Genomic DNA, 27,983 nt, shown 5'->3' with positions numbered 1-27,983 from the left:
AAACATGATGTTATTTCTCCCACTGAAAAAACAAAAACCATATCTTGACCCTACTTCCTCCCCTAACTATCCCAATCATATTCCTCTCCCTTAAAGAAAAACTCATCGTCCTTTTGCAATGATGTGGAATGAGCTACAGTGTATTACACTAAGTGAAATAAGTCAGTCCGAGAAAGACAAATACCATATGATTTCACTCATACGTGGGACTTAAGAAACAAGCGAAGGGGTTAAAAAGATAAAGAGACAAACCAAGAAACAGACTCTTAACTCTAGAGAACACACTGATGGTCACTAGAAGGGAGGCGGGTGGGGGGGTGGGGGGAATAGGTGATGGGGATTCAGGAGGGCACTTGCCGCGATGAGCACTGGGTGTTGTACGGAAGTGCTGAATCACCATATCGTACCCCTGAAACTAGTATTACACTGTATGTTAACTAAATGGAATTTAAATAAAAACTTTAAAAAAAGAAGAAAAACTCCTGCAAATTCCAATTCAAGATGGTGATGTAGGAAGACTCTGAACTCACCTCCTCCACAGAACACACCAAATTACACCTATTAATAGAAAAACTCCTCCTGAAGAACTGAGGGCTGACTGAGCAACTCCCGAATAACTGAAGACAAAATAGCAAGAGAACAGCAAGAGAGACAGAAACATGGTCACAGAGGGAACCGCCACCACCAACACTGGGAACTGCAGTGGGAAGGGATAGAACTAAAGGACCAGGAACAGACCCCTCTGTCCTTGGGCACAGAAAACAAAAACAAAAACCATGGTTTAAAAGGGCAACTAGCTGGGGCACCTGGGTGGCACAGCGGTTAAGCGTCTGCCTTCGGCTCAGGGCGTGGTCCCAGCGTTATGGGATCGAGCCCCACATCAGGCTCCTCTGCTGAGAGCCTGCTTCGTCCTCTCCCACTCCCCCTGCTTGTGTTCCCTCTCTCGCTGGCTGTCTCTATCTCTGTCGAATAAATAAATAAAATCTTTAAAAAAAAAAATAAAATAAAATAAAATAAAAGGGCAACTTGCAAGGGCGCCTGGGTGGCTCAGTTGGTTAAGCATCTGCCTTTGGCTCAGGTCATGACCTCAGGGTCCTGGGATTAAGCCCCGCATCGGGCTTCCTGCTCAGTGAGGAGTCTGCTTCTCCCACTCCTTCTGCCCCTCTCCTGTTCATGCTCTATCGCTCGCACTCACTCTCAAATAAATAAAATCTTAAAAAAAAAAAAAAAAAGAGCAACTCACATATAAAAGAGACCACACTAAAAGTCTGCCACGCAGCAGAGGACCTGCAGGAAAGCTCTCCAGGTCAGAGGGACTGGGGAACTACAGCTGATGCTCCCATACCTTAAAAGCCTAGATCTGAACAGGGTCCAGACACCATGACAGGCAGGTCCAATCCTCCCAATCAGACTGTGACTTCAGCAAACCCAGGGTCCACAAGTTCACACCAGCCCTAGATGTGCTGGGGCACAGAAAAATCTCCCTCTCCACCTCAAAAGACAAGACTGAAGAAGGGTCTGGCTGCCATAAGAGGTGGATTCCAACACCATAAGTAGAGAGTCCCAATGCCATAACTGGCAGGTCCCGTCGTCACAGAGAGCTTGTGACCTCAGCGAGCCCAGGGTCCACAAGCCCACACCAGCTGCCCTGTGGTGCTGGGACAAAGCAAACAAAAGCTGCAGTTCTGTGTTTTGTATGTGTGTGTTTCAATTTTTACAGTTTAACTTTTTAAAATTTGACTTATTTAGCTTTTTTTTTCTTTTTGGTTTTGTTATTTCTTATTTTTTTTTAGGATTTGAGAATTTTTTAGATATTTTATTCGTTTATTTGACAGAGAGAGAGAGAGAGGGAGAAAGAGAGAGAGAGAGCATGAACCAGGAGGAGAGGCAGAAGCAGACTACCCACTGAGCAGGGAGCCTGATGTGGGCCTCGATCCCAGAATCCTGAGATCATGACCTGAGCTGAAGGCAGACACTTAACCCACCAAGCCACCCAGGCGCCCTTCTTATTCCCTTTTCCTTGTCTTTTTTCTTTATTTTATTTTCTTCTCCTTTTATTATTTTCTTTTTTTTTTTTAATTTTATTTTTTCTGCAAAAAGCCACAGTTCAAAAAAGTAAGCACATACAGCCACAGCTCCAGCCAGTCAGCAAAGTCAACAAGAACACACAGTCTGCACAGGGATCACCATACACAAGACCACTCTTTCAACTTTTGGAGAAGTAACCCTTTTGCCTAATCTATAGAAACAAACACAGAAATAAAGCAAAATGGGGAGACAGAGCAATATGCTCCAAAAGAAAAAAAAAAAAAAGAAAGAAAAAAAACCTCAGTAAAAGTACTAAACCAAACATATATGCAACATGCGTGATGAAGAATTTAATGTAATGATCATAAAGATACTCACTGGGCTGGAAAAAAAGAGTGGGAGAACTCAGTGAAACCTTCAATAAAGAGATAGAAAATACTGAAAAGAAGCCATCCGAGCTGAAGAATACAACAACCGAAATAAAAAACACACTAATGTAATCAACAGTATGTTAGAGGATCTGAAGAACATATCAGCAATCTGGAAGACAGGGTAATGGAGAGCACACAAGGTGAACAGCAATGAGAAAAGAATTCTAAAAAATGTGGAAAGATTAAGAGATAACATCAAGTGAACAAACATTCACATTAGATGGGTCCCAGAGGAAAAAGAGAGAAAGATGCAGAAAACTTATTTGAAGAATAACTGAAAACTTTCCTAACCTAAGGAGGGAAATAGACATCCAAGTCCAAAAAGCAGAGAGTTCCAAACAAAAAGAACCTAAGGAGGTTCACACCACAGCAAATAATAATTAAAATGTCAAAGGTTAAAGATAAAGAGATAGTCCTAAAAGCAGCAAGAGAGAAACAAAAAGTTACCTAAAATGGAAACACCAGAGGCTATCAGCTGATGGTTCAGCAGAAATTTTGCAGGCCAGAAGTCCAGGGCATGATATACTCAAAGCCCTAAAAGGAAAAAGCCCACAACCAAGAATATTCTACCTGGCAAGATTATCATTCAGATTTAAAGGAAAGATAAAGAGTTTCCCAGACAAACTAAAGATAAAGGAGTTTATCACCACTAAACCAGCCTTATGAAAATGTTAAAGGAACTTCTTTGAGTGGAAAAGAAATGGACATAATTAGACATAAGAAAAAGATGTAGAACAGGACAACATATATATAAAATGTGGAGCAGGGAGTAAAAAGAGAAGGAGAAAAAGAAAAAGGAAAAAGATTTTCTGGGGTTTTTTTTTCCCCAGAATGTGTTTGAACTTAAATGACCATCAAATCAATATGAACTGTTCTTTACTTAGTATGTTACTTAGTATGTTATATATGAACAAACCCAACCTATGACAGATACACAAAAAAATAAAGAGAAAGAAAGCCAAACAAAACACTATAATACATATCAATCTCAAAGAAAGAGTAAGAGAATGAAGAACTATAAAAACAAGAAAACAAATTTTTAAAATGGAAGTACACACCTATCAATAATTACTTTAAATGTAAATGGCCTAAATGCTCCAATCAAAAGATACAGAGATTGTATTTAAAAAAAAAAAAAAAAAAGACCCATCTGGGGCACCTGGGGCACTCAGCTGGTTGAGTGTCCGACTCTTGGTTTTGGCTCAGGTCATGATCTCGTAGTCACAGGATGGGGCCCTATGTCAGGCTTCGTGCTCACTGCAGGGTCTGCTTGTCCCTCTCCCTCTGCTCCTTCCCCTCAAATAAATAAATAAAATCTTAAAAAAAAAAAAAAGACCCTGTAAGAAACTCTCCTCAGATCTAAAGACATATACAGACTGAAAGCAAAGGGATGGAAAAAACATTTGCCATGCATATGGAAGTCAAAAAAAAAAAAAAAAGCTGGGGTAGCAATACTTAGACAAAATAGACAAAGATTGTAATAAGAGACAAAGGGCATTACAAAATGATAAAGGGATCAATCCACCAAGACGATATAACAATTTTAAGCATCTATGCACCCAACACCAAAGCACCTCAACAGATAAAGCAAATATTAACAGACATTAAGAGAGAAATTAATGGTAATACAATAATAGTAGGGGACTTTAACACCACACTTACATCAATGGCTAGATCATCCACAGAAATTCAATAAGGAAACAATGTATCGGAATGACACACTGGACCAGACGGACATACAGATATATAAGAATATTCCACCCAAAAATCACGGAATACACTTTCTTTCCAAATGCACATGGAACATTTTCCAGAAGAGATGACATATTAGGCCAAAAAACAAGCCTCAACAAGTTTAAGAAGGCTGAAATGATACCATGCATCTTTTATGACTATAATGGTATAAAACTAGAAATAAATCACAACAAAAAACCCTGGGAAAAACACGTGAAGACTAAACAACATGATACTAAACAACTAATGGGTCAAAAAAGAAATCAGAGAAGAAATTTAGAGGCACCTGGGTGGCTCAATCAGTTAAGCATCTGCCTTTGGTTCAGGTCATGATCCCAGGGTCCTGGGATCAAGCCCTGTATTGAGCTCCCTGCTCAGCAGGGAGTCTGCTTCTCCCTCTGCTTGTGCATGTGTTCCTGCTCTAAGAAATACAATCTTTTTTAAAAAAATTTTTTTAAATACATGAAGACAAATGAAGATGAAAAGACAACAGTCCAAAATCTATGGGACATAGCAAAAACAGTTCTAAAAGGGAAGTATATATCAATACAGCCTACCTCAAGAAACAAGAAAAAAATTTTATCTAACTTTATGCCTAAAGGAATTAAAAAAGAAGAACAAAGCCCAAAATGAGTAGAAAAAAGGATATAATAAAGATCAATGCAGAAATAAATGCCATAGAGACTAAAATAACAATAGAAAAAAAAAATCAATGAAACCAAGAGCTGGTTCTTTGAAAAAATAAACAAAAGTGAAAAACCTTTAGGCAGACTCATCAAGAAAGGCGGCAAAAGGACCCAAATAAAATGAGAAACAAGAGAGAAGTAACAACTGATACCACAGAAATACAAAGGGTTATAAGAGAATACTATGAAAAACAATATGCCAACAAAATGAACAACCTGGAAGAAATAGATATATTCCTAGAAACACACATAATCTTCCAAAACTGAAACAAGAAGAAATAGATCATCTGAATAGACCAATTACAAGTAGTGAAACTGAATCGCTAATCAAAAAACAACCAAGAAATAAAAATATAAGACCAGCTGGGTTCATGGGTGAATTCTACCAGACACTTAAACAATTAATACCTATTCTCTTCCAACTATTCCAAAAAACAGAAGAGGAAGGAAAGCTTCCAAATACATTCTATGAGGCCAGCATTACCCTCATACCAAAACCAAAGACACCACACATAAAAAACTACAGGCCAATATCCCTGATGAACACAGATGTAAAATTCTCAACAAAATATTAGCAAACCTCATACAACAATACTTTAAAAAAGATCATTCACCTCGATCAGATGGGATTTATTCCTAGGATGCCAGGATGGTTCAATACTCATAAATCGATGTCATGAACACATCAACACAAAAAGGATAAAATTCATATGACCATCTCAATAAACACAGAGAAAAGTATACGACAAGATTCAACATCCATTCATGATAAAAAAAAAAACTCTCAACAAAATGGATTTAGAGGGAACATACCTAAACATAATAAAGACCATATATGAAAAACCCACAGCCAGCATCTTCCTCAGTGGTGAAAACTTTCCCTCTAAGGTCAGGAACAAGACAAGGACCTCCACTCTCACCACTTTTATTCAACACATACTGCAAGTCCTAGCCACAGCAATCAGACGAGAGAAGAACAGAAGTGGCATCCATATTGGTAAAAAAGAAGTTAAGCTGTAACTATTCGCAGATGACATGGTTCAGTTTATGTTTCTAGATACATCCCCTAAGGCAAGAGAAACAAAAGCAGAAACAAACTACTGGAACTAAATCAAATGAAAAGCTTTTACACAGCAAAGGAAACCATCCACAAAACAAAAAGGCAACCTACTGAATGGGGAAGATATTTGCAAATGATATATCCAATAAGGGGTAATATACAAAATATATAAAAAACTCAAACACCAAAAAAAAAAAATCCTATTAAAAAATGGACAGAGGACCTGGACAGACATTTTTCCAAAGACAAGCATGGCCAACAGACACATGAAGCAATGCTCAATATCACTAGTCATCAGGGAAATGCAAATTGAAATCACAATAAGCTATTACCTTACACCTGTCAGAAGGTCTAAAACGAAGACAAAAATGAACAAGTGCTGGAGAGGATGTGAAGAAAAAGCAACTTTGTGCGCTGTTGGCAGGAATGTAAATTAGGGCACCCACCCCAGAAAACAGAATGGAGGTTCCTCAAAAAATAAAAAACAGAAATACCACAGGATCTAATAATTCCACTATTGGGTATTTACACAGGGAAAAGAAAAACACTAACTCAAAGGTAGATGCACCCCTGTGTTTATCGCAGCATTATTTCCAAGAACCAAGACATCAACTCTTGCCTAGATTACTGCCATAATTAGTCTCCCCGATTCTACCCTTAACTCCCAAAGGACATTTTCAGCACAGCAGCCAGGGATTCCTTTAAAACCTAACTTCATCTCAAGCTTCAGACTGCCAACGGCATTCCGTCTCAGAGTAAAAAAACCAAAATCGCTGCAAAGATCTGCGAGGACATATATAATCAGCCTCCTGTCACCTCTCTGACCCTCCTTCCTACCATTCCGCTTTTCTTTCCACTCAACACACAGGCTTCCCTGCTAGTTCATACCCACCAGTACGCACTCATCCCAGGGTCTTAGTCTTGTCTGGGATGACTTTGGGACTTTGTTCAAACGTCACCAGTGAAACCTTTCTGAGCAACTCCCACCTCACCGCACACACACACACACTTGCTCTCCCCTTCCCTGCCTTGTTTCCGTACCACAGCAACTTCATTTCCCACTTGGAGGTTTTCATTACTTTTTTAAGCTCTTTCTACTACAATATGTACTCCATGAAGGTAAAGGTGCTGCTGTTTTACTGAAAGAAAGCTTTCCTTCTTTTTCCATCCAAGGGCGCATGTGAACAGGGAGGGGCAGAGGGAAAGGGAGAGAAATTCCCAAGCAGGCTCCACACTCAGCAAAGCTGGACACAGGGCCGGATCTCACAACCCAAGACCATGACCTGAGCTGACATTTAGAGCTGGACGTTTAATCAACTGAGCCACCCAGGCTCCCCGAAAGTGAAGGTTTTTGTGTGTTCTGCTCACTGCTTTATCCCAGTAGTGTCTAAAACTACATTTAGCACATTGCAGATTCTCAATAAATACTTTTTTTTACTGTAGATGACCCACTCTAACTAGATATGGCCCCTGGCTACTCCCTCTGACCCAACTATACTAAACCTTTTAGATATTCTCTGAGTATGCCACACTGGTTTCTGACTCAGAGCTCTTCACACTTGTTTTTTTTTTCCTGCCTGGAAGATCATCCCCCAAAAATTGGTATGGCTTGCTGCCCATTTCTCTATTCAAATGACACCTCCTCAGAGAGGCCTTTCCTAACCACCACATCTAAAATAACTACACAGGGACGCCTGTGTGGCTCAGTTAAGTGTCTGCCTTCAGCTCAGGTCATGATCCCAGGGTCCTGGGATCGAGTTCTGCATCGGGCTCCTTACTCAGCAGGGAGCCTGCCTCTCCCTCTGCCTGTTGCTCACCCTGCTTGTGCTCTCTCTCTCAGGCAAATAAAATAAAATAACCACACAGAGACCAAGCATCCACACACACTCACAATGACCTCTAAGCTGACACCATAACTGCAGAACATAATTCCATCCTTCTCACTGCAGTGTAAGCTCCATAAGGAGAAAAGGCATCACCTCTTTCTCACCACTGTATCTATGACACCTATGACAATGCCCAGCATACAGGAGGCACACGGTATTTGTTAACCAAATCAATGAATTAATAAAATGCTTAAGGTAAATTCAGCTAGTCTTTCTATAACATAGGAGGAAATTCTTACACTGGATGTGAAGTTGAAGCAAATACCTAATAACCCTTAGTGTTTCTTCTATCACTATTAGTCTATGAAATAAATAAGGTGAGTGAGAAAGGGTAAAACCAGGTAGTGCCTTCAAATGTTACAAAAGAATGACTGAAGGATTCTGAATTGAAGGACACATTAAAAGCCATATTTCTTAATTACATTTTTTACATCCCATACAGCATTGTGTATGGACCCAAAGAAGGGAAAGAGAACACAGAGAAAGATGAGATGGGTCCACTGAAGTAGAAATACAATATCACACAGTGAGGGAAGAAGAAAACATTGCTAGGCCTCTCATTTTACAGAACTGAAGTCCAGAGAAAGAAAAAGATTTGTACACCGACAGAGCTAGAATTAGAACCCAGGCCTTCTCTCAACACCAAGCTCCCCCAGCTATAGTTCTGCCTCACTGGCAAAGCCTAAACCATGTAAGAGACTAATGCGACGCTAAGAAATAAAGACATTGCAGAAAAAAGGGGCAAAGAAAAAAAACAGTCACTCAAGAAATACAAATAGCCAATAAGCACTAGAAATACTGCTTAAGCACACTAATAGCAAGTGTTTAAACAATAATTATTTTTTTGTGTACCCCACTGACAAAAAAAAAAGACGAACAAAAAGCCTAGGTTGGCTGAAAGTATGGTAAGACTGGTATATCCCTTCTGGAAGGCTTTCTAGCAATACCTAGCAAACTTTAAAAAATATATATCCTTTGACCCAGCAATTCCATTTCTAGAAATTCACTTTAGAGAAACTAAGGGGACAAATATAAAGCAGAGGATGGTAAATCCGGCTGCATATCATAAGCACGTTAGAACAATCTCACTCATCACTATTAATAGAGTTTTTACTTCCAACAAACTGGTAGAGGGAATTGCTAGCCCTCAGAAATTTATAAATGAGTAATAAGGAAACGAAAGTTTGAGACTAAAAAGAAAGCAAGACAATATTTAAAGGTAATAAGAGGACTATAAAGTTTTTTCTCAAAAGGTGGAGGAATTCAAGTTTGATAAAGGGAAGAAAAATCACCAGTGGAAAGGGAGATACTGAAAACGATGAAAAGAAAAAAGAGAAATATCCTACAGTAATGTTACTTCCATGTGTGATTTATTGGGGAGGTTTTACAGTATCAAATATCCAGGTCCCATTCTGAATTAGAATCTCCGAGAGTGGAATTTAAGGACGTTAACGCAAAACCCTCCCCAGGTGATTCTACGAAACATCCCTGACTGAGATCCACCATTCATCCAGAGGTTCTCAATCTTGAGTGCTCACTGTATTCACCCGAGAAGCTTTTAAAAATTACCAACAATTGAGGGGTGCCTGGGTGGCTCAGTCAGTTAAGGGATCTGCCTTCAGCTCAAGTAGAGCTAATCCAGGGGTCCTAGGACTGAACCCTATGTCAGGCTCCTGCCTCAGTAGGGAGCGTGCTTCTCCCTCTGCCCTTCAAACCCCACCCCCACCCATGCACCTTTGAGCACTTTCTCTCTCTCAAATAAATAAATCTTTAAAAATATACCAACAATTCAGCTCCAGGGCAGTTGAATCAATCAGAGGGAACAGGGGCACCTGGCAGGCTCAGTGGGTAGAGGGTGGGACTCTTGATCTCAGGGTCATGAGTCCCAGTGTGGGACTCAAGATTACTTTTTTTTTGAAGATTTTATTTATTCATTTGAGACAGAAAGGTACAGAGAAAACATGAGCACGGGGAGAGGCAGAGGGAGAGGGAGAAGCAGGCTACCCACTGAACCACGAGCCCTACGTGAGCCTTGATTCCAGGATCCTGGGATCATCACCTGAGCTGAAGGCAGATGCTTAAACATCTGAGCCACACAGGTGCCCCTCGATATTACTTTAAAAAAAAAAAAAATCTTGGGGAACAGACCCTGGGAATTGATATTATTTTTTAAACTTTCCAGTAGTTCTCATGCGTGTAGCACATTGTATATCAAAGTCCTACACCAGTAGTTTTCATAGTTCTTGGTTTCCAGATCAATATGATTAGCATTACTGGGAAATTTGGTAGAAATGAAAAGTCTTGGGCCCCACTCCAGACCTACTGAATCAGACACTTTGAGTAAAGCTCAGCAATATTTAACAAGCCCTCCGGGTGATCTTGACGCGCAATAAAGTTTGAAAATCATTATTCTAGAGTTATTCTTTCATAAAAATCATCTAGAATATTTCTCGAAAATACATGACCTCAGGGGACCTAGGTGGCTCAGTCAGTTAAGCGTCTGCCCTTTGCCTCAGGTCATGATCCCAGGGTCCTGGGATTGGCCCTGCATTGGGCTCCCTGCTCCCTCTCCCCGTGCCCCCCTCTCATGCTCTCTCTCACTACCTCTCTCTCTCTCTCAAATAAATAAATAAAATCTTTTAAAAAAATGCATTACCTCATCAGCTGATTTCAACAAGGGTACCAAAAAAATCCACTGGGGGGAAAGAAGAGTCTTTTCAAAACATAGTGCTAGAACGACTGCATAGCCACATACAATGAAAAAAGTCGAAGCCCTACCTCACATTACATAAAAAATTTAATTCTAAATGGACCATAGACCTAAATTTGAAAGTTAACACTATAAAACTCTGAGAAGAAAACATAGATGTAAATCTGCATGATGTTAGATTAAGTATTATTGGTTTCTTAGTTATGACACCAAAAGCATAAGCAACAAAAGAAAAAAATATTGGACTTCAACAAAATTAGAAATTTGTATGCTTCAAAGGACACCATCAAGAAAGTAAAAGGACAAGTCATACAATGGGAGAAAATATTTGCAAATCATATGTCTCATAAACATCCAGATGCAATAAGCACACAAGTCAACAATAAAAGACAAATAACCCAATGTAAAGTACGACAAAAGATATGAACACGTATTTCTCCAAAGAAGGTATACAAATGACCAACAAGCACATGAAAAGATGTCAACGTCATTAACTATAAGGGAAATGCAAATCAAAACCACAATGACATACCACTCCATACCCACCAGGATGGCAAAAATAAAATTAAATAAATAAATGAATAAATAAATAAAAATAACAGCATTGACTATGATGGAGATTAGACTACCCAGAAAGAAAAAGGTTTAAGAACCAAGCCTTGAGGAACTCCAAATTTAACTGCCAAATATAAGAGAACCAGCCTATAATAGCGACAATCTGTGGGTGAGAAAAGGCAAAGGAAGAGAACATGTCAGAGGCCAACAAGGTCAGTGCTGCTTAAGTAGATGGAAAGAGAATGAAAATTAGATTTAGTGATATGGCATGATATGGAGAGGATGGTATTTCCACAGAACGATGGCGGCAACATTACTAAGAAACTAGGCTTGCCTTTCGGAACTTTCTAAAGCGTAACACTTCTTTCAAGCATAAAAGGTTTGAAATAAATGAGTACCTTGACTATCTGCAATTAGTCTCAAATCCTCTGGAAAGTCTGGAAAATAAAAACTGATTAGAAAAAGCAAGCTCCGACCAAGTTCACAAACCCACAGTAAGAACTCTTTAAAACTAGCTAGAAGAGATTAGACTTCATTAAAGACTGCTTTATACAGCACGGTGAATGATGTTCCCTACTACTTCCAACTTCTTACTGATTGGGTCAGGTGTTTACACCCACCATTATTTGCCAAGATGGTGATCGAGCGTCTGACTACAGTAAAAAACATTACCCAGGAACCAGCACTACAACACGTCTGCGTTATTCGAGTAATACCAACTACAAAACGGAAACCAGGCAATGAGATAGGTATACAGATCACCTTCCACCAGAAAAACACGTGTCGTCCCAGATTCACAGAGAGGTTTTATGAGAAAAAGGGAACAAAAGTGAAAAACCACAAGACATTGCCCCTTCTAGCCAACTTCAGTTTAAATTCTTGAAATACAGCTGTGTGAAAGCTACATAAGTGCGAAAGCCTTGTCCCAGCCCACAAATTCAGCACAGAAAGTGGGAGAAAGAATGAAATTCGGTTAGACAATAAGGAACGAAGTCCCTTAAATATTCCTTGCAGCCCTGCAGCACCTAACGCCAACGACTCTGTCCTCAATTCGGGCAGCGCCACCCGCTTCCCAATTAATTCCCAGACCCCAGCTGGCAAGTCCCCTTTCAACTACGAAACAAACCTGTAAACGGCCCGAGAAAGACCGAAACTGGAGAAACAAGGCTCCACCATTAAAGAAGCTCTAGCCACACTCTGCCCCATACAGATCCACCCGCCACCCTTACCTAGAGATCAGGAAATAACATACCAGCCCAAAGTGAGAGAACCACACGCCGTTCTGCCGATACGGGAAACACTTCATATGGAGCTCGCCATGACATATACGTCCCGCCACGTCTATTTGCGCATGCTCCGCGACGGTGGCCCGGAGAGGTCAAATTGAATCATCGCTGAAAGTGCGAGTTCGGGTTTAACTTATTTTGCTAAAGATTACGTTTGGAATTCCTTTGGTAGCAAGAGTTAATATAGACACCAAAACCTCAGGTTCTTAGAATCGATTAATAGCTGTCTTCTGCTGAGCTCTTACTATGTGTCAGCCACCGTATTAAGCGCTTAACATAAACATTATCTCCGAACTTCTTCTCCTTCTCCTTATTATTATTATTTTACAAAAGAGGAAACAGGGAGTGCGAGTACTTGCCAAAAGTTACTCTGCTAGTAGTGACAGTCCTCTGTGCTGAATTTAGTTTTGCCCAATTCTGAAATTACCTACTCTTTTCATTACATTTTACTTTCTTCCTCAAAATTTTATGAAAAGAGGTCATATTGGAGAAGAGAGTAGAAAAGGACGAAGAACAGTTGCATTAAACAGTATTTATCATTTAACACCAAGCAAGGGATTTTTTTAATGCTTAGAAGGCACTAAACTGTAAGGCAGTTTAGCAGAAAGAATTTTCATGGAATGTACTGGTTCTGACCTAGTTGCCTTCAATATGTTTTCTCACTTTATTATTTTTTACCCAAGATACTGTGCTTGACCTTGTTTACTGAAAGAGCATCTCCACTTTAAGAAATGAAGACAATTGGCCATGAAGAAGAAGACAGAAATCACAAGCTTTATGCCTAGTGCAATCCTTCTAATTACAGTGCCACCCTTTGCTCACCACATCCAAGAAAAAAATCCAAACTGTGACCTAGAATCCACAGCAGTCCTCGCCCGGCTGAATTAGAATTGTACCTTTATGTTGCCCCATCTCTTTCACTGTAATCCCGCTGCCTGGCACATAAACTTCCACTAAATGGCCTCTCCATAAGCATGCCCTAAGATCTAGTTGAGTTCACTTAAAGAAATTTTACTGAGTGCACACCACATGACCTCAAGCACAATGCTGGATATCAGAGCTAGAAAGGGAAAAAAGGCAACTTCCTCCCTCAAGGATACTTCAAGGATATCGTTTCGGTAGAGAAGAGCAATCTCTGTGGAAGATGAGTGCACAGGGACTTGTGGAGCGCAAAGGGGAGGTTCCTCCTTTTACATAAGGGCGTCAAGACTCCCCATGGGGGGAAGTAAGAGCAATGGAGGAAGGTATTCCAGGCGGGGAGAGAGTAAGAGCAAATGCATAGAGGCCTGAAGTATAAACTCTTGTATATTATAAAAGCGAAAAGAGTAAAGGGGAGTGATGGTAGACAAGGCTGGAGAGGGAAAATGCAGGGACTACATGAAGGTGAGCCTTGTTTGCTAAAACAGACATCAGACCTAATCTTGGATGAATTAGGTAGTGTGAAAGTGTCTGAGCAGGTGATCCTTTCAGGAGGATGGGTTTGAGGACAACACTTCAGACATGAATAAATATTGAAAACCTAAATGGTGTTGTTGGCTGTGAGGGATGGGGAAATGGTAAGGGAAAACACTTTTAATATGAATCATTTCAAAAGCCAGTGACCCTACCTCTAGGAATTTATCTTACAGAAATGTTCACAGTTACACCAAATGACATATGTGCCAGGTTATTCTTTGAAACCTTGCTTGTAATAACAAAATACCAGAAACCCTCTCTGGCTTCTCAATAGGGAATGGTTAAATATATTTATGGTATCTATACAGCTCTTAAGAAAGAATAAGGTTGCTTTTAATGTACTATCCAAGACATTGGTTAAGTGGAAAAAGAAAGTTGCAACATTGTGTTCACAGTGTACAAGTACAGCTATTGGAAAGTATATATATTGGCTACAGGAAGATTTACTCTTCCTGTATTCCCTTTTGTAACTTTTATTTTTGTACCATGCATATGTAATTAATTATTTAAAAAATAAAGATACATTTTATAAATAAAATTAAAGTGGCACTTGATAATTTGTAATTTACTGGTTTATCTGTTTATTTTATAGTATCGAACTCTGATTTTCCTTTATGTTAATATTAAAATTATATGTCTTATTTATTTTGGTGAGATATACATAGCATAAAATTTACCATTTTTGCCATTTTTAAGTGTACAATTCAGTAGCATTGAGTACATTCACATTTTCATGCAACCATTGCCAGAATTTTTTCATCCCCCCAAACTAATCTGTACTCATTCAATAGCTCCCCTTTTCTTCTTCCCCCCACCACCAGCAACTACAGTTCTGCTTTCTGAGTGTGTGAATTCAATGACTCTAGGAACCTTATATAAGTGGAATCATATAATATTTGTCCTTTTGTAACTAACTTGTTTTGCTTAACATAATGTCTTCAACCATGTAGTCACATGTGTCAGAACTTCCTTTTTAAGGCTGAATAATATTCCGTTATATCTATATATCACATTTTGTTTATAAATTTTAAATCTCTATGCTTTGATTCTCAAATTAGATTGTAAACTTTGTAAGAATAGACACTCTACCTTATTGTTTTCTCAGCCCACAAATATAATATTAAATATAATATTAATTTAGTGGCAGACAAACCAATTTATGTGTACAAAGACACACTAAAAATGCAAGTGAATCCATAAAATAATAGTAAAGGCTAACAATTTTTGAGAACTTTTAAGTGTGTGCCAATAACCACAGTAAGCCCTCCGTGTGAATTATCAAACGGATTCATCACAATAACTCTATGAATAATCCTATTAATTAGTACTATTATTATTCTTTTATCCTCTTTTCTTAACAAGATTTATTTTTTTATTTGAGAGAGAGAATGAGAGCGAATGGGAGTAAGGAGCAGAGGGAGAAGGAGAGAAAAACTCAAGCAGACTCTGAGGTGAGCACTTGGAGCCTGAAGCAGGGCTTGATCTCACAACCCTGAGATCATGACCTGAGCCGAAACCAAAAGTCAGCCACTTATCCAACTGCACCACCCAGGGAACCCACTCTTATCCTCTTTTTACAGAGAAGAAAACTGAAGCATAGGTAGTCCTACTCTGGTCTTTTTTAGCAACTTTATATGAATACTTCAGAAGAAAGAAATTGTATACTAACATTGAAAATGCAAAAATTCACATAGAGATAAACATTGGAGAGAAAAAACAAAAATAAGGGAAATATACAATAAAATCTGTAAGCCGTCAGTGATCAACTCCATTTTCTGTTTGTCTTGATAGTGAAACTTGAAGAGAAAATGTAGACAATAATGAAGTTAGAATTCTTACTATCTCAGCCACTAACCAAGAAAGAAAGAATGAAACATGAAAATTATAAACATTTAGGCACATGTATTTTAGTTTCAGCTTATGATCTGAGCCTTTAGTTAGTATACTTATAAATTTGTACCAATTGATGTCTTTTTATGAGAAATAAATCATGCACTTAATTCACCCTTGAAAAATGCTGAGAAATATAATGAAGTTTTCTGTGTAGAATATTAGATAAGTTTAGTAGAATGAAATTTTAAATGTATTAATGTATTTCGTATGAGATCAGAAAAGGATGAGTGTTCTCAATTTTTTAAGCTCAGCAGGCCAACACATATCACGTGAATGCATTATTATTTACATTAGGTTCCCATTGCATGTGACAGAAAGCTAGCTGATTTCATAAGCAAAAAGAATGAAGGGAGCACATGAAAATTGGTTCTAGACCCAGGGTCTTGGGTTGGATCTAATTAAGTGTCAGAGTAAACTCCCCAGCTAGAAACTATACAACCAAAGCAGTTTTTTAGGAAGCCTTTTCAGGTGTTGGTTCTCACAAAGGACTGAAGATCAGGAAATAAGTTAGGACATTATCACAGGATCTGAATACAAACCCAAGGAGAAAGATGGTGACAGTTGAGATAGAGGAGACAGAAAGTATGTCAAAAGAAACTTTGCCCTCGGGGCGCCTGGGTGGCACAGCGGTTAAGCGTCTGCCTTCGGCTCAGGGCGTGATCCCGGCGTTACAGGATCGAGCCCCACATCAGGCTCCTCCACTGTGAGCCTGCTTCTTCCTCTCCCACTCCCCCTGCTTGTGTTCCCTCTCTCGCTGGCTGTCTCTCTCTCTGTCAAATAAATAAATAAAATCTTTAAAAAAAAAAAAAAAAGAAAGAAACTTTGCCCTCAATAGGTGAAGGCTTCAATGGCGAGGATAAAAAGGAAGGACACTGATATTCTTAAGTAAACTGAAAAAAACATTATATGAAAACGTGATGTGAAATAAATTAACCTGCTGTTCGCTTTGAAACACTGAATTGTCTCCATGTCATCTAACCACTAGGGGTCAGAGTGCTATACTTGCAGTAATAGAAGCTACTCCTATCCGTTTGCGCAAATAGGTTTGGCCCAATTCCGTGATTAATTTTCCGTTTTGATTCTTCCACTCTTCGTATGAGTGGTTTGTGAGCTGTGCCTTTGGGCCAGGCCAGAGCACTGAGAGGCGCACATCCCCTTGCTGCAGGGTAGGTAACCCACTCTAGGCCAGGGTGAATTCCAGGCTTTCTGTCTGCCAGGAGAACCTGCAGCTGGAAGTTACTGAAACTACCAGGTGGAGAACACCTGCCTGGGGCCCAAGCTATTCCACAGGAAAGTAGATGTGAATGATGAGGGGAGAAATCAGTAAGTTCTGAGGACAGCTATCAGGCCCCCTACAATCCAGCTTGCTTGAAGCTAGTTTACTTCTTTTTTTTTTTTTTAAGATTTTATTTATTTATTTATTTATTTATTTATTTGACAGAGAGAGAGAGAGAGCAGAAGCAGGGGGAGTGGAAGGCAGAGGGGGGGGAGAGAAGCAAGCTCCCCACAGAGCAAGGAGCCCCATGCGGGACTTGATCCCAGGACCCCAGGATCATGACCTAAGCTGAAGGCAGTCACTTAACCAATTGAACCACCCAGGCACCCAAAGCTAGGTTTACTTCTGAGCTCTTTAGTTTTGTAAATAGGTAAATTCCCCATTTTTATTTCTTAAGCTAACTTGAGTGGGTTTCTTTCACTTGCAACTGAAAGAGTATTAGCTAAATTCCTTGGTTTTACATATTCTCTTGATTAAAAAAAAAGATAATTTATATCTGTTGTCTAACTCCCTGATTGTTTATAAGTGTCTGTGGGAAAGAGACATAGGATGTTTTTTCTGTCTTTCAGTAATATGTGACTCGATATATGATAAATATACCGAGTCATAGAATAATAGACTTGCAGCGTATATAATGTACCAACAGCTGTTCTGAATTCTCAGACTAAAACAAAACTAAACAACAGACCACAATTTCTGCCCTCTTAAGAGTTTACATGCTAGCAGGTACAGATAGATGATACACAGTAAATATGACATAAATAAAAATTATATGTTCAAAGGTGATAAAAATGGCCAAAAATTCATAGCAAAGTAAGGATAACCAAGAGTGAAGTCCTGCAATTCTTAAAGCTGGTTGTCAGAGTAGGCTAATGGAGAAAAAGACGTTTAAACAAAGACTAAAGATGAGGAGGTTAGCCAAGGCATGTGTCCAGGAAGGGAGGTACAGGGAAAAGCGACCTGCCAGTGGAAAGGCTCTAAAGGCTCTCACACCTGCCATGTTCAAGAGATAGCAGGAAGATCAGAGTGGTTTGAATGCAGTGAGTGTGTGAATGCATCAGTAATAAGAAAAGAGATCAGAGAGTCAATGGAACCAGATCAGGTACAGCTTTATGGGCCATAGCCAGAACCTTGGCTTTTCCTCTCAATGAAATGGGAGCCATTAGAGCGTTATGAAGAGAGGAATGGCTCAAGGAGGTAAGTTAGAGTTAACCATAATAATCCAGGGGAGCACAGATGGTGTCCTGGATCAGGCAGGTAGCAGCAGAGGTGATAAGAAGTAGTTAGATTCTGGACATATTTGAGGACACAGCCTATAGAATTCCCTATAGATTGGATCTAGATTATGAGGGGGAAAAAAGAGAGATAAGAGATGATAAAGTTTTTGGCCTCGAATACAAGAAGAATGAAATTACCACAATTCGGAATTGATTACTGAAGGGGGAGATCAGGAGTTCAGGAGGTTTTTTAATTTGTTTTTTTTTTCTTTTACCTTTTATTACCATGTTTAATTTTGAAATAATTTCAAAATTTTTTAAAGTTGCAAAAAATAGTATAATGAATTTATGCATAACCTTTACCTAGCTTCCCCAGATATTAACATTTTATATAAATGAAGTACAACAATCAGCACCAAGAAATTAACATTGACATGATACTATTAACTGTCCCAGTCTGGGACACTTCCTTGTTCTTTCTTTGTCTTTTTTGACCCTGACACCTTTGAAAAATATTGATCAATTATTTTGTACAATGTCCCTCAATTTGAGTTGGTCTGATGTTCCCTCATAACTAAATTCAGGTATGAAATATTGGCAGTATTACTATAGAAGTGATGCCATGCCCCTGTCAGCCCATCACAAGCACAGAAACACGTGATGTTGGAATGTCTCACTAGTAATGATGTACTTTGAACACTTGATCTCTCCAATGGAAAGTTACTATCCTCCCCTTTGTTATTAGTAAATGCCTTGCGTGAAGATACTTTGAGAGTATATAAGTATCTTGTTTCTCAACATCCACTCATCCACTAATTTTAGTACCCCTTAATGATTCTTGTAAGTAACAATTATTACTGTGGTGTTTGCCAAATGATAATTTTCCATTTCCATCATTCCTTCTACTTTTATTATTAGATGAGCTGTTCCTTCCCATCATTTATTTATCTGCTCAATTATTTATTTATATTAATATAAACTCATAGATGTCTATTTTATTCTATGGCTTATAATCCATTACTACCATTATTTTGATGTTCCAAATATCCCAGATTTGGCCATTGGCCTTTGGGATGGCTTCTGTGTTCTTTTGACAAGTCTGTTTGGGGGGGAGGGTGTTTTGTTTTTTCTTAGCACTTTCCTATATTTTGGAACCACAAGATGCTCCAGGCTCACCTTGTACTTTCTCCGCCCCTCGGAATCAGCCAATTCTTCAAGAAGTCATGGTCCCTTTAGTGAGAAGTGATATTCACAAACCAAGATGTGCGCACCAGGTACGCTCATTGCTAAAAGGCGTTGTTGCTTCAGAAGCTCAGTCTTGAACTTCTTAAGCTCGAGATAGCTTTTAGGCATCCAAATGGATTGTTAACTTGGCAATTAGATGGATGATTCTGAAGTTCAAGTGAGAAGTTTGGGCTGCAGACATTAATTTGGGAGACACTGGCATATAGCTGACATATGAAGCCCAAAGACTAGATGAGATTGGCTACGGAATGAACGTAAATAATGAAGAGAACCAAAGACCGAGGCCTGGTGCACTCCGATATCAAGATAAGGGAGAGGTTGCCTGGTTGGCTTAGTCAGTAGAGCATATGACTCTTGACTTCGGGTTCATGAGTTCAAGCCCCACCTTGGGTGTAGAGATTACTTGAAAAGATCTTTAAATTTTTTAAAAATAAAAAAATTAAAGATGAGGGAAAAGAGGAAGAGCCAGTAAAGAAAGCTGAGAAGGAGCAATCAGCAAGGTAGGAAGAAAACTAAGAATATGGTATCCCAAAAGCCAAATGATAAAGGTGCATCACAGAGGAGAGAATGCTCAACAGTGTCAGATGATGCTGATAGGTCAAGTAAGATAACTGAGAATTAATCATTGGATTGAGCAACTTGGAAGGACAGTTATGGTGGAGTGGTGTGGGTAGAAGTTGAATGAAGTGGATTCCAGGGTGAAGGATAGAAGGAAACTGGAGACAACAGGTATAGAAACCTCTGCAGATCTGCTGCGAAGAGGAGCAGAAATGTTGGACTGTAGTGGTGGAGAAAGTGGGTTCATAAAGGTTGACTGTTTTACATAACACTGTATGTTAACTACACTGGAATTAAAATAAAATTTAAAAAAGGACTATTTTTTAAAGATAGGAGGAAACAAGAGATCATTATACGCTAAATAAGAACAATGCCATGGAGATGAAGAAATTGATGATATAGTACAAAGAGGTGGAAACCACTGAAATAATATTCCTGGGGAAAGATAGTGACTTTTCTAAGCATTGTATCACAGTGCCTGAAATATAAATATTTGGGGAATAAGTAAAGGTTGTTCACCTAGCTTAAAAAATCTGATACATTTGGCTGATATCATTTTAAAAGCCAAAATTTAAAAAATATGACTTAAAAAAAACAAACAAAGCTAGAGCATTCTAATGAGATTTGAGCAGTGACCATTAAGAGTCCATGAGGGTGGGCTGGCTGGGTGGCTCAGCTGGATGAGCGTTGGGTTCTTGATTTTGGCTCAGGTCACGATCTCAGGGTCCTGGGATCAGAGCCCTGTCTCCCGGGAGTCTGCTTCTCCCTGTCCCTCTTCCTCTGCCCCTCCCCCTGCCTGCACTCACTCTCTCTCTCTCTCTCTCTCAAATAAATAAATCTTAAAAAAAATAGAAAAGTCAACTAGGGGTGCCTGGCCAGCTCCGTTGGAAGAGCATGTAACTCTTGATCTCGGAGTCCTGAGTTTGAGCCCCACATTGCAGGCGGAGAGATTACTTAAAAATAAGTATATAAATAAGTAAACTTAAAAAAAAAAAAGTCAACTAAAATAGAGGTGCCTGGGTGGCTCAGTCAGAAGAACATGCCCTTGATCTCAGGGTTGTGAGTTCGAGCCCCACGTTGGGTGGAGAGATGACATAAATAAATAAATAAATAAATAAATAAATAAATAAAACCTTGAAAAAAGGAGTCAATTAAAATATTGTGCTGAAAATGCATTTCCCTGGCAAGTACCAGAATGTGGTCACTTCCAGGAAGATGTGGAAAAAAGAAAATCCTTTTTTTTCTTTTTAATCATAGGACATTCGTGGCCTATGGTTAAAAAAAAGAAAAATGCATCATTAATACCGTTAGCCATATCTCTCACTGGTTTCTTTCCAAATATTTTCCTACCAGCGATAAATCTATAGGGGAAATTCAGAGATTTGCAATTCCACTGGGAACAAATGTCTCTGAGAGTGAAGAATAGAAATAACGAAGGCCACGGAGGGCTTTGCTCCTCAGAAACTCTGCCAGAGATTATGAGAATTTTATTCTCTGAAACTGCAGAGACACCAAGTTTACATCGAAACAGCTATGAGAGGAGGAAGAAAAGGGAGTATTCCATTTTATTTTATTCAGTTTTGGTGTATTTGGTTATTCTAAATTTCTCGAATAAACCCTGTTGGTGGTGGTGTTCATTCAAGGAGAGTTAAGAGCCAGATAAAAAGAAAAACTAAGCCAGGACAAAATAAAGGAAACAAGATTATTTTTGTCTTACTTTTTGTGTGTTCTCATAGTTACCCTCTATGATTTCTCAATAAATAATTTGTAAGGAGGCAGAAAAAAATGTTTAGTAAAAAGGCACTCAGTGAATAATTACAGCACTTATTTTCAAAGCATAGTTAATTATTTTATGCATAAATATGGGCAGAATTCACATCCTAAATGAATTTGCTCAAAGCAAAACTATACTCCCTGAAGTTGATTTGTTTTTACATAACCGTGATGTTTATTAGACAAGGACACATATAAATTTATTTTTATTTTATAATTTAATTTTTTATATTTTTTATGAGTTTATCTAATTGTTGCTTATCTTAATTAATGGAAGGAAACAACAAAGTGATTAACCCAAAATAATCTAAAGTCTTTTATATTTGACTTTGAAAAAAGTTCAATATTTAGTAATGAGTGTGGAAAATTTTAATGTTCTAAGATATTTTTTTAAACTTCAGATAAAGCAGCAAAAACATACTGAGCAAAACCTTATTTAGCTCATAGCCTGGCCCTACACAAATTACACTTGCAATAAATAGGTGGTAATTAATCACCAAGAAATTTGTCAGCTTCCTTAGCTATCATTTAGCAACTATGTCAGAGAGTCATTGTTTTTCCTTATCCAGAAGAGCCTACTCTAATTCTGTGTGGTTCAGTTAGCCCTGGACTAGCTCAGCCTCTACTAGTGGGCAAGTGAGTAAGACCAGTTCAATCAGAACCTCGTATTTCTCTGACCCTAGTACTGGATTTCATGAGTACATACAACTCTGGCGAGGTCCATCAGCACATCCTATCCTCCCTGGCCATGGGTTCATGAGTGAGTATATGGTAACCACTGTGCATTGCCTGCCGCCATTTTTATAAAATACGACTATGCACTTTTGGCCCTGGTTGATCTCGAATTGACTTCTGGCCAAAATTGGGCCCATCAGAGTTCTTTCCCCATGATTTTGAAATTTAGACTAAGAACATCCAGTATCAGTTTTGACATGTCTTTAACAGAAGAATTGTATATTAGGGAGCTCCCATGTGACTATGAGAGAACAGAAAGCCTTCTAGAAGAAAGAAGCAGTCAGGTGGAGAGAAGCAGAGATGAAAAATGAAAAGAGAAGTCCTGATTCTGGTCCTCTTGAGGCTAGGCTGCATTCCTTTTTTTTTTTTTCTTTGAAGAGAGCAAACTCACACACGCGTGCAAGCAGAAGGAGGGACAGAGGGAGAGGGCCAGGGAGAATCTTAAGCAGGCTCCACACCTCGAGCAGAGCCTGACACAGGGCTCACTCTAATGACCCTGAGATCATGACCGTGTCGAAATCAAGAGTCAGATGCTTAACTTACTGAGCCACCCAGGCACCTCAGCCGGGCTACATTCTTGACCCTTGGTCCTCCGAAAACACATTAGAATCATCATGCCAGTTTTTCTTTGAAGCTAGCTCCAGTTGGTTTCTCCTTCTCAGTCAAGAATCTTTATTAATTCTGCAGCCCCTGAAGGTAAGTAGAGGAGAAGGCAGATGACTATAGCGAGCCAGGGTTGGGAATTTGTAGGACAGAGAGAGGAGACAGAGAGAAGCAGGAAACGAAACTGAAGGTACCAGGAAGAACAAGGTCCAAGTGACTGAAAATGAGGATCAAGTTGGGTTTGAGAAGAAAGAGAATCGAAAATGGGCTATACCCAACTAGAAGACGGGAAAAGACTGGGGAACTGGAGGGCAGGGTTAGATGAGTTTGCTGCTTTGTGAGAGTCAGGAATGGAGAGGAAGGATGTGGTCTCAAAGTGAGATACCAAAGGTAGAAAAGTCCCAAATTGTAACAAGGTCCAGGATGTGGCTAGGAGAGGGGGCTGTTGCAAGGAAGCAAGGGTTGGAGTAGAGGTTCAGGAACTCTGGCAGTAAGAGACATAACATACAATTTACCTGGGAAAGTGGCCGTAGTTACGTAGAGAAGAACATGAACCAAAGCCCTTTGTGTATGTGTTTGTTAGAAATACAGGCAATTGACAGGATGAACATGATATTGGAGATTTTAATTCTCCAGTGTCAATAATGAGAGACGGAGTGCATGAAGTATTGTGCAAAGGGTTGTGACATCTTCAATACAGATATCTGGAATCAATTAAATGAAGTCGAAGATCTCTATTTATAGTACATACAAAATAGTCTCTAGGCCATTACTTGTGATAAAAACAACACTTAATAATACCAATATAAAACAAAAAATGTAATTACATGAAAAAATTTTAAATTTTCCTAAATAATGGACTTACTAAGGAGAAAATTAAGAACACAATAAAAGTCTGTTTTAAAATAATATTAAAAGGACATCAACACTTCTTCACAACGTTATTATGTAATTCCTTGAAAATAATAATAATAAAGGACTTCTCAAAAGCTTTGAAATGCAGGAAAACTCTTCTTAGAAAAACTATAGGCTTTTAAATTATTTTATTACTAACAGACAACTAAATAAACATTCAATTTAAGATCTTAGAAAGAAAATTTGTAAATCCTGAATGAAGTAAAACTAAAACAGATGTAAGTAAATCAGAAATTGAAAATGCATGGGGTGCCTGGGTGGCTCAGTTGGTTAAGCATCTGACTCTTGATTTCGGCTTAGGTCTTGATCTCAGAGTCCTGAGATGGAGTCCCACACCGGGCTCACTCTGGGGCATGGAGCCTGCTTAAGATTCTCTCTCCCTGGGACACCTGGGTGGCTCAGTTGGTTGAGTGGCTGCCTTCAGTTGAAGTTATGATCCCAGGGTTCTGGGATTGAGTCCTGTATGGGGCTCCCTGCTCAGTGGGGAGACTGCTTCTCCCTCTGCCTTTGCCTGCCGCTCCCCCTGCTTGTGCTCTCTCTCTCTCTGACAAAGAAATAAATAACATCTTTAAAAAAACTCTCTCCCTCTGCCCCTCCCCTTCTAAAAAACTAAAAAAAAAAAAAAAAGGAAATGCATTTGACAAAAACAAAAGCTGATTTTTAAGAGATCAATGTAATGAACAAATGACATATAATAGAGCAAAGAGAGAAAAACACAATTACTAGAAATAAGAAGACAAATATGGCAAACAAATCAAAAGGAAGATAAAAAAATAAATAAGAAAAAAATAATAAAAAATAAAAATAAATAAAAGGAAGAGAAAATTATAAGGGAAAATAGGGGCACCTGGCTAGCTCAGTGGAGCAGGCAACTCTTGATCTAGCGGTTGTGAGTTCAAGCCCCACATTGAGTGTAGAGATTACTTAAAAATAAAATCTTTAAAAAAAACTATAAAGGAAAATAACGAACATTATTACAGTTTTTGTAGAAATCAGGAAATGTTCATCTAATTCAGTTTTTAAAATACCAGAAAAACCTGAAAAATAATCCAATGTTCTTCAACCAGTAAATAATTAACTGTATGGGGCATACATACAATAGAATACGATTAAGCAAGAAAAATGAATGAACCCTTAAGGCACACAACAATATGGGTGAATCTCAAATACATTACACTACATGAAAAAAGTCAGATTTTAGTGGCTACATATTGTATAATTAATTCCATCTGTATCACACTCTGCAAAAGTAAAACCATAGAAAACAGATCATTGATTGACAGGAACTGGGGGCAGGGGGAAGAGTTGGCTATAAAGGCCTGACTGGCTCAGTCAGTGGAGCTCGCAACTCTTGATCTCGGGATTATGGGTTCCAGTCCCATGCTGGGTGTAGAGATTACTTAAAAATAAAATCTTTAAAAAAATAAAGGCACAAGGAAACATTTTCAACACTTGAAAATGTTTCCTTGTGCCTTGCTAGTGGTGGCTGTTACGCATTTGTTGAAACTGTTAGAATTGTACATTAAAGCGACCCCTGGGTGGCTCAGTTGGTTAAGCATCTGATTCTTGGTTTTATCTCAGGTCATGATCTCAGGGTCCTGGGGTCGCTCCCCGAGCTGGGCTCTGAGCTCAGTACAGTTTGCTGGAGATTCTCTGCTCCTCCCCTGCTCTCTCTCTCTCTCAAATAAATAAATAAAATCATAAAAAAAGAACTGTATACTAAAAATGGTGAATTTTATTGTATGTGTATAATACCTGAATAACATGGCTTTTAAAATTTTTTAATGGAGAAACTATTAGAGAATAATGCTAAAAAGAACAGGTAAAAAGTGCTTTTATAAGAAAATATTACATAACAATAAAAATTTAAATAATGTGTTGATAGTATGAAAACAGAAAGCTAAATCAAAAGAAAAAAATTAGAGACACCAGACATAGACATATAGGTAATAGCTTATTACTAACTCTTCCTTTTCCTCCTTTCCTCCCCATCTCTCCCTTTGTCTTCCCTTCCCTGCCCTGCCCTTCCTGAACAACTTAGAGAAAAAGTCATTAGACTGAGAGTATAAAGTAAGAGAGCCACTCCGGAAAAGAATTTGGCCATTTGTTAAAAGATGAAACATGTCCTTACCGCATGAACCATCAATCCCATTCCTGGACTTTCATCCCAGAGAAACAAAACTTGTGTTCATACGAAAACACGTACACAACCATTCACAATAGCTTTGTCTGTAGTTCCCCACACTGGAAATAACCCACATGTCCTTCCATAGGTGAATGGTTAAACAAACCACAGTACATCCATACTATGGATATTACTCAGTAGTGGTGATCCAGAGTGGGATGTCCAAGTCAGAGGTGGGTGAAAAGGATATCGATGTAGGATAGCACCAGTATCAGCCAGGCACAAAGTATCAGAGCTCCGGCAGAGTAGGAATAGTGTCTGCCAAGGCGGGCAGGATGTAAGATTCTAAGTGGGGTGAGGAGGGCTCTATGACAAGGGAAGAGGCATGGCGGCCATAATGAAAGATTTGCTACATACAGGAGGATTAAGCAGATAAGTTAGTATATGCATCATAACAGGACCCAAGCTTCTTACTGTCAAAGACAATTAGAGAGAGGAAAATAAGGGGCACCTGACTGGCTCAGTTTGCAGAATATGTGACACTTGATTTCGGGGTCATTAGTTTGGGCCCCACATTGGGCATAGAGATGACTTAAAAAAAAATAGGAAAATAAGAATGAACCCTTTGGTATTGGATTTGAAATGGAGATTACAGTATAAACTTGTTTTTAATATGTAATAGTAGATATAGAAGTAAATACAAATGTGTATATATGTGTGTATACACAATGTATGTATATATACCAAATTTTCTTAGGTAAAACATGTTCAAATTTTAGGAGGGATCATGCATCAGGTGAAAGTGGATTTAGAGCCTCAAATAGTTTCAGCCAGCACCCATCTCTCTCAGCCTCTTGGCTCTATCATTCATCTTGACTTCATCTTCATTGTCAGACTCTCTACAAGGTGTCAAGATGGCTGTCATTAGCTTCAAGGCCGATTTCCAGATTCAAGCCCAGAAGAAAACGAAAAAATTTGCTTTTCACTCAACAATCTAAAAAAAAGTCTCTCTGCGTGGTATTATTGGCTCTGACTGGATCTTGTGCCTGCCTTTGTATTATCAGGATGGCAAGGAGAATGCAATGCATTGATTGGCTAAGGCTGAGCCACGCCCACCCCTGGAAGCAGGTGTGGAATGAGCTTCTCTCTAAAGCATCAGGATTGGTTGCGTAGGACAGAATGGTTCCATTGAGGAAAATTAGGAAACTTTTGTTAGAAGAATGATGAACAGGTGCTGGGTAGCAAAATGGATTTTCACTATTCAATTTGTTTCTTGACATTCCCACATACCCTTCTTTCCATACACATGCTTTAGAACATGCCCACACTTCCATACCGGAATACCATATGCAACCAAAACACAATCACTTCGTCCTGAAAATAGGACAACGCAAAGTTCTGTCTCGTGGCTCCGTTGAAATACTTGTCGAAGTTCTCTGGGTGACTTCCTTTAACCCCGCAAAGCCCAGCTTAAATGACAAAAGCAACACAATGTGTATGGTTAATAATGTGTATGGTTAATAATGGTAATACAAAGAACCAAACACTGTGTCGGCCATGGAAGTGCAACCATCAGGTCCGCTCTCAAGAAAGGACATCTGTTCAGCTGTAGAAGAGGGCAGCTAACTAACAGCCTTCATCAGCAGCACCTTCAGGACCCACCCAGCTTCTCCCCGGAGGCCACGCTTTTCCTGGGCATCCCTCCCAGGCAATGATTAAGCATGACAGGCTTATTCCTATCTAGCCGCTTCTGCACAAGGCAGATGACTGTAACTGCAATTTTGCTGTAGAGCTGTCCATTGCACTGACTTA

The 27,983-nt window shown here is 39.0% G+C and overlaps 1 protein-coding gene across 5 annotated transcripts in view; it reads right to left on the bottom strand.

Moving 5' to 3' along the window:
- Positions 1 to 12,430, bottom strand: part of CDKAL1 (CDKAL1 threonylcarbamoyladenosine tRNA methylthiotransferase) — a 673,848-nt gene extending 661,418 nt beyond the window's left edge. For all 5 annotated transcript variants that reach the window (XR_015722607.1, XR_006779269.2, XM_087858100.1 and 2 more), the window contains exons 1-2: positions 12,343 to 12,430; positions 11,489 to 11,527 (exon numbers count right to left, since the gene is read on the bottom strand). Coding sequence is in view for 3 of the 5 variants with exons in the window: in XM_087858100.1 (XP_087714226.1) it covers positions 11,489 to 11,527; positions 12,343 to 12,415 (112 nt within the window). In the remaining 2 variants the exon portion in view is untranslated. The remainder of the gene's footprint in view (positions 1 to 11,488; positions 11,528 to 12,342) is intronic.
- Between the last annotated feature and the right edge of the window lie 15,553 nt (positions 12,431 to 27,983).

Source organism: Ursus americanus, chromosome 32, assembly GCF_024610735.1.
Source record: "Ursus americanus isolate L20-20 chromosome 32, mUrsAme1.1.p, whole genome shotgun sequence".
Taxonomy (NCBI): Eukaryota; Metazoa; Chordata; class Mammalia; order Carnivora; family Ursidae; genus Ursus; species Ursus americanus.
This window is presented reverse-complemented; position numbering and strand designations above follow the sequence as displayed.